Below are 14,125 nucleotides of genomic sequence, written 5' to 3' on the forward strand. Positions count from 1 at the left end.
ACAGCACGGTCAACTTATCTACACATTTTCAAGCAAAATTTCATGATTTTTGGTAAATTTTAGGAAAATACTCATGACTACTTTTAGATACTTTTTTGTATGTTTATAAACATATTTCTAACAGTACTTGAAAATTCAATAACTGATTCAAATTCAAAATTAACAGAAAAAATGATACAAAGATATGGGGAGGGAAGGATTATTTAAATATTGTAATAAATTGATTTCATACTTATTTACACACAAAATACAATCAATTTGTCTGATAACAAAATGTTTTACTAACTGGGAAAAAATTGCATTTAAGTTCAAGGGGTCACAATGTGCTACTGATACAAAAATTAACAATTCTTAGTCACTTATAAAATTCCAGAGTTAAAAGAAAAAAAAACTTGATACAATATTTTTTAAAAACTTAAAATTTCTAAAGGTGATGAATGCCAAAGTAATCAACTTGATTAAAATCAAAATGTAGATATCTCTTGCATGAATTATTCAGTACCTCATCTGAAGCATAACAAAACAACTTAATAGCATTCAATGTTGAAATTATAAAAAAAGACCAAACAAAATCTCATATTAAGTAATTTTAACTAATACTTCAAGGGAGAACAGTAAAACTAAAAAAAAATTTCAACTTAATTGTGTTCGTTAAAGTTAAGACAGTATTTATATATTCAAAATAAGTTCAGGAAAAAAATATTAAGTTATGGATAGTACAATTTGAGGGGAACATGTTGGGATTTAAAGAAAGTTTTTTTTTTTTGAAAAATAAGGATATTTAATTATTTTTAAAAAGGTCTAGGTATAAGAACTGAATATCTTGATTCTTTTATTACAACATTTATGTTTATCATCCAGCAACAGATTTTTTTGCAGTGCATATCAAGACATAGTAATCAGCAAATACAGAAAAGAAAGCAAAATCAAAGTAATTCAGTAGTAATGATATGGATTTTGGCAGTTATACGATTTATTTTGATACACCTGCTGCTTAACACCCAAGTTAGGAAAATGTTTTTGGCAATGCAAAGAAAAGCATCAACTAATACCTCACATAACTTTTCAAAATTGCTTTCAGTTTCAACTTACGTCAACATTAAACGGTGAACACCAACATTCCATACCTAAGACATTGGTGAAAGACTGAATATTACCAGAGAATCAATGGAGAAAGTTCACATTCTCCAATTTCAGTCTTTCACGGTAACACATATATTAATAAAATACAGTTGAATTCTTTCAAATGTATTTTAATGGTACATCGATATAGTAATTATTACAAACATCATTTTTTCACATCTTAAAAGGTCATTTACAAACATGCCAGTCTGTCATATCATGATAAACAAGATTTACAAAGGAAGTTATGTTCGAAAATGCAAACAGCCTTCGGTACAACAAGATGATTGCAGGCTTACAGGAGAGTGGGAAGCAAACCTTTGATCCAACATCTCTACCTCCCCTGGATTTCTATCTGTGAAGGCACATGCAGTCCATGGTGCGTGAGAGGCCTGTAACATTGGACATAGATCTCATTGCCAGGATTGCTGTGGAGGCAGAGTTTGTGACCTACCTGACCAACTGAGGAGTTGACTGTCAAAATGGATTATATCCAGTTTTATATTTTTTTGGCAAAACGAAAAAAACGTTTTACGCACAACACCAACTGTTAGAATTTCGAATTTTTCACAATGTTTTGGTAGAATAACAAGTGACTATTGTCATAAGTCTAGGACTTTTTCCTCAATTTTATCAGACCTAAATTGCCAATTTTATCTTGGATACATTCCTTTTTGGTGTAAAACAGTGGATATCATCATCTTTGCAAAATAACACGCATTTTCTTAAGAAATAAACTTTAAAATTGAAACAAAATATTCAACATTTTTTAATAATTTTTTTTTTACTCTACTTTATTCCTTCTTGTTTACTTTATTCTTTTCATTGAACATTTAAAAAAAAAAGGACTTTTGATCGAATTAAGTATGAACAATGAAACCACCCAAGCCGATTCAAATAACAACATTTGTATAGGTATTAATAGATCATAATTTTTATCACAATTAATCACAATTTAATCATTAATTAATCACAATTTAATAGTAATATCAATTATTTAATTTTAATTTAGTAATCACAAAGTGAGGTCGTGCTTGCCTAACTGATAACAGACTTACAAAAGGCTCAAGGTGCTGCGATTTCTTAAAACGGACGGGTGTCATGCTTGATTGGAAATGCTCAGCCAATCGCAGCATTTGCCTCGCTCTGCTATTTTATTTGAGAACTACTTTTGAATTTGATGTGGCAAATTCAAATTTGGATATGTGCCCTTTTGATATGAAAGTGAATGAGTCGATACCGGCAAATACGCATGGGCGCCCATATGCAAAGTTGCAAGAGGGGGCTCAAATATTTCCCCCGTGGTTTAGCTGGATATGTTCCCCGTGGAAACTGATTTCAGGACAGATTAGAGTTATTAAAATTTGACATTTTTAATAACTTATTCATTAAAGGCTGGAAAACAAATGTTTTTACATTTTTGCAAAGAAAAAGTACTAAAAGCAAGGAAGTTCTAATTTCAAAGGGGGGGGCTCAAGCCCCCCCCTTGCCCCCTATATGAGCGCCCTTGCAAATAAGGGATACATTCCACTTTGCTGTAAAAGACCTGGCAAGAAATAAGGATGGATTTACACCGCTTAGGTGGCAAAACCAACGTTTACGCATTTTTCAACAGTAGATATAAAACACTTCGAGAAGAAAGAAATTCATGAGTTGATAGGGCTTATATTAGAGATTCTGAAAACGGAAAAAAAAAAGTTTTTTTTTTTTAAAGCGGATATAATCTGTTTAAAAAGTAAACTTCTCAATTTGAATGGGTCTGTGAGTCCACGTGCAGTGTGCATTGAGGTGAATGGAAATTTTGCAGAGATGTAATTATGTTCTGTAATAAAAATCAATATTGACACCACAGTAAAAACATCCTTTTTTCCCCTCCTTCTCTACACCTACAATCATCAACCTCTAGGGTCAGTATGCAGTTTACGTTTTCGAACACAAGTTCCTATGTGAATCTTGTTCATCATAATATGACAGATCAACAGGTTAAGTATATGTAAACGACTTTTTGAGATATGTACACAGAGACCAACAAATATTGTAAAATCTTAGGAGTGACAAAAAATTTTTAGGTGAACACTCTCTGTAACGTCAAGTTTGCAAGATTCTTTTTCTGAAAGAAATAGTTGACAAGGTATTTTTTCTTAAGTTTCCGGAGCAAGCTGTTACCTGTGATTAGTTGGACCTTGTATGTATATATTATATTATATATATATATATATATATATATATATATATATATATATATATATATATATATATTATACATACTTATATATATATATATATATATATATATTATACATACATATATATATATATATATATATATATATATATATATATATATATATAAGTACTTAATTTATGCTTTCATGTTATACCTCATTCTTCTACAAACGTTGAGTACATCAAACATAAAGATAGTTCTTGACATAATAAATCCAATGGCCTTGTAAGTAAACCAGTGTCTGTGAAGCAAAAAAATATATAAAAACATCTATTTTTATTTGTACCATTTAAATGGCAAGCATTATTTGGTTTTAAAAAAATCATACAAGAAAACTGTAGAAACAAATGACATAAAAAATAATGAAAAATTATCTACAACCTTTTGGAACATATTTTGTTTTCACATACCAATCACAAAGCAATAAAAGCATGACTAAATATGCTTGGGGGGGGGGAGAAAACATCACTACAGTTGCTGTATTTTTAAAATGACCTCACATTACTGTAGCCCATCCATTACAGCGACTGATGCATGAAGTCACGTTTGTTGCTTTATTGATGTTAATGTTATTTCAACATTTGTTAGAACACCCAATTTGAATAGTTCATACCAATTGAAATGTCGAAAATTCAGTTTTAACTTTTTGATGATTCTCAAGCCAATCCATTCAAAAACTAATATTTAATAATTTTATGCTTCTAAAGCCAAAATATTTTCATTCAAAGGAGTTATTTGATGGTGAAAAGGTTAAAGAAGTTATGAGAACAAGAACAAACCCTAGACTTAGGAAATTAATATATTTTTCACATTCTGGAAAAGCAGAAAAAAATCTAGAATATCATAATTAGAGGAGAAATTATATTTCGACGAAAAAAAAATCTCAAATAAAGTAGAAGCAACCTATGCTCTTTAATTTAAAAAATACCTAATTTCCGTCAGCTATTTTCAGTGCACTTTTTTTGTTTGCGAAATTTTAAAGTTATATGCAATTGATGGATGGTACATATTAAAACATAAAAATAAAGGAGAAAATTTCAATTATTTATTATTTTGCAAGTTTTTCTTATTCTCTTTTAAATTGAAGCAAAACTTGTAAAAGGCATTCCAATATTTTAAAAAATGACAAAATAATGTGCAATATGTTGTACATTTACGCTATAGTGACTGAATTGGTTTAACCAACAGGGGTCATTGTAACAAACATCAACTGTATATTTATTCTTTTAATTGGTATCGTCTGAAAAAAAAGGCTTTTTCTAAAGTAACTAATCAACATTATGTTTTATGTAATTATTCAAGCCACTACATCAGTTTTAGTCTCCTTATCTCACGAAAAATATTTCTTTATTGGAAAGGGTTCAAAAAAGGGCTACAAAACTAGTAAGGAGACTTTCAGATTTAGATTGATACCAGATTAACAGGTTTAATATGTATAGCCTGGAGCAAAGGAGAGTCAGAGGGGACATGATTCAGTTGTTTAAATTTATCGAAATGAAAGATGCTAATAGGTTAAATTTTTGCACGGAAAACAGGACAAGGGGTCATTGCTTTAAGCTATTCAAATCTAAGGCTATCTGGAAATTAGGAAAAGTTATCACTTTAGTAGGTTTGTGGGCATTTGGACAGGGTTTAAGCTGAGTTCAAAAGTTCTTTAGCAAAAAAAGCTAAAATGGGGGAAAAAGCTAAAATCTTTTGGGGAATGAATATGTTTGCAGCTCTTCTTAGATGCCTTAATGTGTTTCATTTGCAGTAGATAATTGTCTTTCTAATTTAACCTAACGTTTCTCAACAAATGTAGGACTTAATATAAATTTTTAAAGTTTGAAATAATAATAGTAAAGAATGAAACATACCACATTGAAAGAACACAATGTTGATTCCTCAAAAGGCACATATCCTATCCCCACAATAAAACATTTATCAGTGGCACATAATCCCCATTAAGACTAAATATTGTTAAACTTCATAGCAGTTGAAAAATCTTAGCTATGATTAATATTTTTCAGAGGATCACGGGACGCGGGGAGCGTCCTGGTCGCCAAGAGAACCAAATGTCAGCAGTCAACAAAAACAAATCCACCGCCAAGATAATTTTTATGCATAAAAACTTTCATACAACACTTAATTCTTCAACCAATATATAATTTATTTTATAACTTAAAGGAGTTTGCAGGGGTGCTAATAATATTTTCTGCATTATGTGATGCAGAATCGTCAACTGTTCCTTTGTTTAGTAATATTTATCCATTTGGACATCCATACACCTTGAGACTAGTTCCGAAGAAAAACCCAAGTAGTAAATGATTTGAAATATGAAATGTTGCTGCTCTAGGTGCATGTGAAATCAAATCGAAATGATGACGTCATAGCCCTTTCTCCAGAAAGAGCTCAAAGTTCAACCAATGGACTGCTTTCTCTAAAACTATCCTCCTCACATGCCCATCCATCCTGCACTGAACGCTCACTCACCATCCCCCCCTCCCCCCCCCCCTTGCATTGGAGAAAAGATATAGCCAGAAAAAAAAAGTTCTCCATCACCTGCTTCCCTCTTTTCCACCTTCCCTTCTCACAAGAAGGGAGAAAAAGCATTTGTTGGTATTTATCTGCTTTGTTTGTACGGCATACTCCTTTTTTTCACCTCACTCTTTTTTTTTTTTTTAAATGCATAGCTTCACTTTCGCAATTGGGAAAGCCTTTTTGCATTTTGTGAAAATGCGACCATAGCAGAAACCCTGCATTTGGAAAAGCTGATTGGAAGAGGTTGTAATGAGCAAGAACGTGAACAGCTTTAAGAGGGTCATTGATTTTAATTGGGGACTAGTAAACTAACTAGGACCAGCCTAGCTGAGCGCAGAGCCTGTTGCTGGTCATCCCATTTGTATTGATCAACTAGGTAAACTTTCACAACTTCTTTCACACGGGAGACCAAACTGAGCACCAGATTTTGTAATTATATATATATATATATATATATATATATATATATATATATATATATATATATATATATATATATATATATATATATATATATATATATATATAACTCATTCAAAACTTTTTCCTAGTTAAGTTTTAACCATTGTATGACTGTAGAATTAATATGATGCATATCGATAAATGCCGGTTTAAGTTAATTTGCTTTTTCCGTTTACTAACCCTTTGGTTCTCTTTTTTATAGTTTTCCCTATGGTGGTTTCTTTGTGATCAGGATGTATAGAGAAATTTACTCATTTTTATTGTTGCAAAATGGACCCCAAAATTTTTCGAGCAGGATGGAAAACTTGATTTTCCTAGCATGCTAACCTAGCATGCACCTCACTTTATTTCTGACGTGCCAGATTCATGAGGGTTAATTTGGTATGTGACTCAAAACAAGTTACAAACATTGTTTAAAATGCTAAACAATAGCAATTTTTTAAAAATTTATTTTAATTTAATTCTTTTGAAAAAAATACTTATCAAAAATACAACTTATACTTGACTAGGATGTAAAGATTTTATCATGTTTTGGAGTATTTGCGATTATAGTGAAATAATAGAAGAGATTGTTAAGTATTTAAATACAGTTCTGGCAAAAATATATCGGGAATTTTTAGAATGTGAGAACATAAAAAAAGTTGAAATGGTCAAAAAATATTGCTAGTTTTTCCTTCACAAAATTCACTTCTTTCTTTTTTCTACCTAAAACTTAAGACGTTTGAAAAAGCTCACCGCTACCAAAAAATGTCAATTCTAGCCTTTGATATTATGTATAGAGGACTTGGGCTACAACGCGATTCGACTTATGCAAAATGGTTACAAAGCAAGTTTTTCACGAGTAACGAATTTTAGAGCTAATACGAATTCCTTGCCTGCAACACAAAAATTTTCTCAAGGGAATCAATCGCTGGATGTAAGTATTACCTTCGTTATTGGCTATTAAAATATTGGATTCATGAATGGACTTTCCCTGTAGTATCACTGAAAGTGAAAGCGGAAGTTCCCCACACCGTACAAGTCTAAACATCGCTCTGTTAGTGTAACCAAATAACCATTCCAAATCTTTCATTTATTTTTTCATTCTAAATATGAAGTTTACGAACATAATTTCATCTTAGCACACTGTTAATCTACAGTTTGAAAATTGAAAGAAAAAAAAAGTTTCTGACAACTAAAAAAGGGTTAAGATTTTTGATATGCTTGAACTAAAAAGTGCATTGAATATAATCACTATATCTACTTTAAAGTACTATTATAGTGCTGCATTTTATTATAACTGCATATTATACGTTTCATTTTATGCCTTTCTCTCCCATTTATTTTGTACATCATAACAATATTTTGTGCTGAATAACACAGCTTTTTTTTTTTTTTTTTTTTGAAACAGTAAAAATTCAGTTCTTTAGGTAAAAACTTCTGACTATGCGAGGGGTCTTGGGCCATACCTCTTGTGTAAGTTGAGACTCTACTGTATACTTTTAGGGGCTAAACTTCGTAGTTCTATTTAGAAGGGATCACTTTTGAGGAGGAAGAAATAGTAGTTGGCTATTTTAAGTTTATGTATACATAAAAGCTGAATTAAAACTCTTTTTAATTGAATTTCAAAACAGTTGAAGAACAATTTACTCACCAATCAGAAGCTATAATTGGATACAATTATATGTTTTAGTTGGTATTCGTTGTTGTTCTTTCACCTTGAGCAAGACCACCTGATTTCCATTGCTTATACTTGAGAAATGCATCGTATATCAAAATAAATGTAACCAGAAATCCAAAAAACTGAAAAATATAAATATATGAATGAAAAAATCAAGGATATATAAATTTAAATACAAGTTCCATTTTCACTTTTGCGAAACATGAATGAAATAACAATGGCAGATAAAAATAAAAACACATGTACAAAAGTGCTGCAACCCAGCACTGGGGGGTCGTTATCAGAAGAAGCTGTTTCAACAGTGTAATATTCTGGTAAAGTAGAGGATGTGGAACAACTTTCTTCTTCAAAACACAACTTTATGCTAACACTAGTCTCAAAGTGGGAAGGAGCAATAACCAGGAGCCTCACAGTGGGGTGACTCTATAGTAATTTTGGACATTAGGCAGAAAATTAAACCATTTAATTTTGCATTTTTACTGTTGTCTTCACTAACTAAGAACATATTCAAACTAACTAGCTTTTAGCATTATTATCCGAAGATAATATCTTGATTTCCAAGAATTAACTTGCTACTTCCTTAGTAGACGATTTAATAAATAGTAGGTAACTTGTTCAAAAACTTAACAAATTTAATTTTGTGGTGTGCTCTGGTTTATGTGATTCTAATAAATAACAAAAACCCTCAAAAACGTATCTAAGAAAGTAAGAAAATTTTGGTGATAATTTTCAAAATATTTGAATGTATTTTTGAACTACGAAAATCGCTAACAAATGCTAACAAAACTATTAAATCCCACACATTATTGAGACTTTCCACTTTTATAATCCGGTTTCAGTTCTTGCCTAAACCTGCCTATTCAAAAGATATTGACAATTAATGCCAAGCAATCATTTTACATTTTTCACTTTGGTTACTTTTTATTACAAACCTTTTCAATTTAATTCCCTCTGAGAATCAGTTTCATTGTATCCTTTGTTGTGGGATGAAAGCATGAAAGATGCTAAGAAACTTTGTTTTTGTTAGCAAATTTTGGGGACTACAAACAGATGTATTTTTCTTATTTCTTAGTGTCAACAGATGAAACTAGTATGCTGTGGCCATCACGAAACTTTCTTTTATATCTTTCTTATGAATTCTGATCCCTCCCCATGCTTGGCGAGAAAGCAATATTTCCCAACAAAAACAAAATTACAGAAGCAAAAACTTGATGACAATCCCAATTTCCAAATGATTGCAAAAGCAAAGCTAAGAGTAAAAATTGAAAGTTTGCTAACAAAAATAAGATGGCAACAGTTAAAGGTCTTAAATCATTAAGATAATATTTTTGATCATTTGCCAACAATTAAAATCATGTGAAATATGCAGACGACAGTATATTACGATTTATCTTTCTTATTGTTGCATTAATAAAGCTATTTGTATTCGGACAAAAAAAATCAGCACTCCTTCTAGCAATTGGCGCTAAAATTGAGCCAACGCCTGTTTTCATATAGGTTCAAATTTGTTCCAAATTTCATCCAGAACATAGCATTACTTAATGATATAACGCACTTGCAATGAAAAAGAAAGAACGTTTGATTGCACCACCCCCTTTTCAGCTATTGACACCGAAATAGAATCAACTTTTGTACCCTCTAAGGGCTATTTGTCAAAAACAATTTTGTTTGATTCCGTTCATTATTTCTTGAGACATTGCAGTCACAAGTGACGGCAAAAAACGCTCGATAGTTCAGCCCCCGTTTGAGCTATTGACACGAGAATTGAATCAGCACGTGTACCTGTTGGGGGCAACATATGGATCAAATTTTGTTTGATTCCGCCAGTTACTTCCTGAGTAATAGCAGGCATGCATAACTCAAGAAACGTTCCATTGCTCCACCCTTCCTTGGTTTAATTCGGGCCAAAAACTAATGGTCACAAGTTCCATAAATAACAATTTATTAATCAGTTCTGCTCCTTTGATTTCAAATTTGCGACCAAGGGTTCACTATTTGCAACACAAAATGCCACAAGAAGTGAAGAATTAGCTTAAAGAGGATGTAATGGAAATTGAATAAACTAATGTTTTACATTTCTATGAAGTTTATTTTTAATAGTTAATTACTTACTTTATTTTGCATTAATTACTTAGCAATTTATTATTTTTAGATTTTAAATAATAAAATATGATCAAATTGCTAAGTAGAAATTTATTTTATTTAAATGTCCAACCTTACACTTGCCCCAGTGTGCACCCCAGGCATCATTTCTGATTTGTGATCTAGGACGAAATTTTTGAAGTCTATTATCTCTGAAATGGTACATCATATTTTGTTATGGTTTGCTTTATTTAGAAGTTTTTTTTTCCTATTTAAAAACATAAACATATATTTTTTAATGTTGCATAACTTTTTTTCCCACAGACTTTAAAAAAAAGAGTTTTAATCATTTTTTTTTCCTTTACTTTTCTCTAAAATGCCAATCCTCATATATATAATAACCAATGATTGATTAACAACAATGGAGTCTCAACAATGAAACTCGCATCATGGTATGATAATTTGATGACATGTTTTGGTAATGTATAACATGCAGAAAAAGGCTTTATTGCGATAAGGCTGAACTCAATGCGGTAACTTAACTGTTTTACTGGTAAGAGTGTATCATTTCAGGGGAATGAAGAAAGGAAAGAAAGGTCAACAATGAACGCTGCCTACTGGAATTTAGGGTTAATCCACTGGAGTTAGGGTTACAATTTCAACTATCAAAATATCACCAAACAGGTGCAATTGCTTTGTTCAAATGTAGAGGCAATTTTCACCTGTCATACCGTGACGGGCAATTTCCTAGTTTCTAAATATTTCTTTCTTTTTTTTTAATTGTTGATCAGTGACATAGAATACATTCCCTGAAAACAAGAGCTTCCATTGTTTCATTTAACATTTTTGAAGATATTTGGATAAATGAGGGTTTTTTAGGAACTCTATATGTAAAGGTCACACACTCACACACAAATAGCAGAAACAGCGAGGCACTGAGCATACTGCTGGGATTCTTAAGAAAATTTGTAGACTATTTCTTGTGTTCAAGAAGAAAAAACTAATTTTTGAAAAGAAAATAAATCTCACATTTCACATACTAAAAATTAGGCTGGCACTGCAATGGCAAGATACTGTAGAAAAAAAATAACAGGAATGTTCGTTTATACACTTTTAGCGGATGTTTTAGATTATTTCTGCAAAATACTATTTTAACTTTTAGGGAGCATTATTCAACAAATATGCATATTTTGACAAATCAACAGTTTTTTTTTTAAATATAAGTTAGAAGGTGATAACAATTTTATCTGAACACAAGTTTTACCTGTAATTAGTAAGAAATTTTGGAAATCAAAAAAAGCAAGTTTTAGACAATAGCAAAGTTTTGCAGATAATGGCGTCACCAATTTTACCACCCACCATATAATGCCAACACCCTCTTCACAACCAAAGCTGTAAAATTTTGCTCCAAAGATACTCAAAATTCCAGTGAAAGTCTTAGAACTCTCGTGAGAAACTTAAAAAAATTAACTTTATTGGAAAGATGCCCACCAGAAAAATTCATTACAATAACTGAATGTATGATCTCCAAAAAGGAAAAACCAAATCTTTACAAACACATGACACATTTTTTTCTGTAAAAGAATTGTGCTTTTCAGATGCAATAACACAATCAAGTTTATAATCAAAAACCTGTCAATTTGTCAAAATATGCATATTTCATGGATAATGAGCATAAAAAATTAAAAGAATAATGTTATAACAGAAATAATGTTAAACATACCCAGAAACAGTGTAAACATTCCTACTTTTTAGGAGTGCCTTGTCATTGCGGTGTCAACCTAATTTTTGGTACAATGGAAGAATAGTGATGCAGCAATAAGGGGCAGTCCATTAATCATGTGATTTTTTTGGCATTTTTTAACCCCCCCCCCCTCCCCTTTGGTGATACATGGTGAGGTTGAAGACTAACCCGCCCCCCTACTATTTCACGTGTATTTTTAGTACCTACGAAAAATCTTATTATTCTTTTTAAATATTTATAAAATACAGGTATAAGTATCATCTGATAATGAAAGACTACAATAATAACAACAAAGACTATAATAACGAAAGGTATGCGAAAAAATATTCTAGTAGAGTATCCTCAGACCACAGATTACCAAGACTTTCTTCCATGCCAACAACTGGATAAGCATCTTCAGTTGCAGTTGTAGGCAGTGGCGCATCCAGACTATGGATTTGGGAGGGGAACTTTTCAGCAACTTATGTTCATGGGGGGGGGGGGTATATGATATTACTTATTAAAAAATAACCGTGAAAATTGAGATATACAACTTATCCTTTGCGCCTTAACGCTTCTTAAAAAAAAACATTGTGCATTACAAATTCTGCAAGTACGGTTCTCAAAAAATAATTTAAACGAGCTGATGTGCATCACATGACTTCCTTGTACTCCAATTTAACGTCATTTCCCCATAATTGGCAAATTTAATGAAATTCAGATGTTTACTCTCTAAATATCACCAACAGTGACCAAATTGAAACCAAATTAAAAAAAAAAAATCGCCAAATTTGTCGCCAAGTTTGCGACCAAAAGACTGGCGATATATCTCAAGTGTTCGACAAATTATACCACAACTTGAGTTTACATCGAAATTAACAATGATTTCCCCCCAAAAAGGGGCAAAAGACCCCCTTAGGAACACCCAAATGCAATCAAAAGAGAAGGTGCACAACGAGACCCCACTAAGGAGTCTACGTACCAAATTTCAACTTTCTAGGACGAACCGTTTTTGAGTTATGCGAGATACATACACATAACGCACATACATACGGACGTCACGAGAAAATTCGTAGTAATTAACTTGGGGGTCGTCAAAATGGATATTTCAGGTGTCTGTACGTTCCTAGGCATATATCCATGTGGGATCGAGTTGAAAAAAAACCTCAACATTCATTCGGGGGTGAGAAAAATGGAAATTAAGGCCGATTTCCGAGTGAAAATTTTTTCGCGAATACAATACTTCTTTTTTCGTAAAAGGAAGTAAAAACCGTTTTGCTCAATGCTGTATTTGTATTGTTTTATGTTTTAATCTTAAAATGTTCACCAACTGGTAGGGGGGTCCAGGGGTTCTCCCCCGAAAAAATTTTGAAATTGTAGTCCTAAGAGCAGTTCTAGACGGTCTCTGATGAGGTTATACAGGAAGGTAAGGTTTGGGGGGGGGAAGGGGGGGTTCTTCAGTGGAAATTTTTAGAAATTGAAGTTTTAAAAAGCGATAATTGTTGACGGTAAGGTAAGAAATGGGACTTTTTGGGGCTTACCCCGATAGATTTTTTTGTTGAATAAATCTAAATCGATCACCCCTCTACCCGATATTTCGAAATTGAAGTTCCAAAAACGCAGTTACAGACAAACTTTGATGATGTTATGAGCAGTGGAGTTCTGGGGCTCTTCCCAAAAAATATTTCAAAACTGAAGCCTTAGAAAACGAAGTTTTTAAGCGATATTAGTGACGAAGGATTTAAACGCTCTCCTCCCCCTTAGATTTTTTGAAATTGTAATTTTTTTCATTTTTAGATTTCCTACGAGAGCATTTGGGCCCTCGTACGGAAATTTCGTAATTGTAGTCTTAAAAACGTGACTGTAGACCATATTCGGTAACGTTAGGGGTTCGGCTATTTTTCAAATTTGAAGCCCCAAAAAAGCAATAACAAACGATTCTCGATATTTTTGAATGCAAGGTGTTAGGTAGTTCTCCCCTGCAAATTTTTTGAAATTGAAGGCCTGAAAACAAGATTTGAGGAGCTCTTGAATGGTTTTGGGTGGGGGAAAGGATGCTTCCAAAGCGTAGCATTAAGAAGACTCCATTTTTAAACCGAATAGGAAAAAGGAGAAAAAAAATAATAATAAAAGGAAAGACTATAAAAGAAATAGCAGGTGCGGGATGTAATTAACTGATCAATAATCCGCCGCGATTGAAAATTTTCAAGGTTCTTTTCAATAGAAATTTAGATTTTTTTCGCGACATTTTTCCCCTCTTATTTAAATAACTTCGTTTTCCCCAGGTACGTTTTATTCTTCTCTTTAATTATAACACATGCTTTTAGAA

At 32.1% G+C, this 14,125-nt stretch overlaps 1 protein-coding gene across 1 annotated transcript in view; it reads right to left on the reverse strand.

The window, feature by feature from the left end:
• Positions 1–805: 805 nt before the first annotated feature.
• Positions 806–14,125, reverse strand: part of LOC129216414 (CKLF-like MARVEL transmembrane domain-containing protein 8) — a 77,165-nt gene continuing 63,845 nt past the window's right edge. Inside the window, exons 5-6 of the mRNA XM_054850632.1 lie at positions 7,965–8,113; positions 806–1,514 (exon numbers count right to left, since the gene is read on the reverse strand). Coding sequence (XP_054706607.1) covers positions 8,000–8,113 — 114 coding nt within the window. The 3' untranslated portion in view covers positions 806–1,514; positions 7,965–7,999. The remainder of the gene's footprint in view (positions 1,515–7,964; positions 8,114–14,125) is intronic.

This window comes from Uloborus diversus, chromosome 1 (assembly GCF_026930045.1).
Source record: "Uloborus diversus isolate 005 chromosome 1, Udiv.v.3.1, whole genome shotgun sequence".
Lineage (NCBI taxonomy): Eukaryota > Metazoa > Arthropoda > Arachnida > Araneae > Uloboridae > Uloborus > Uloborus diversus.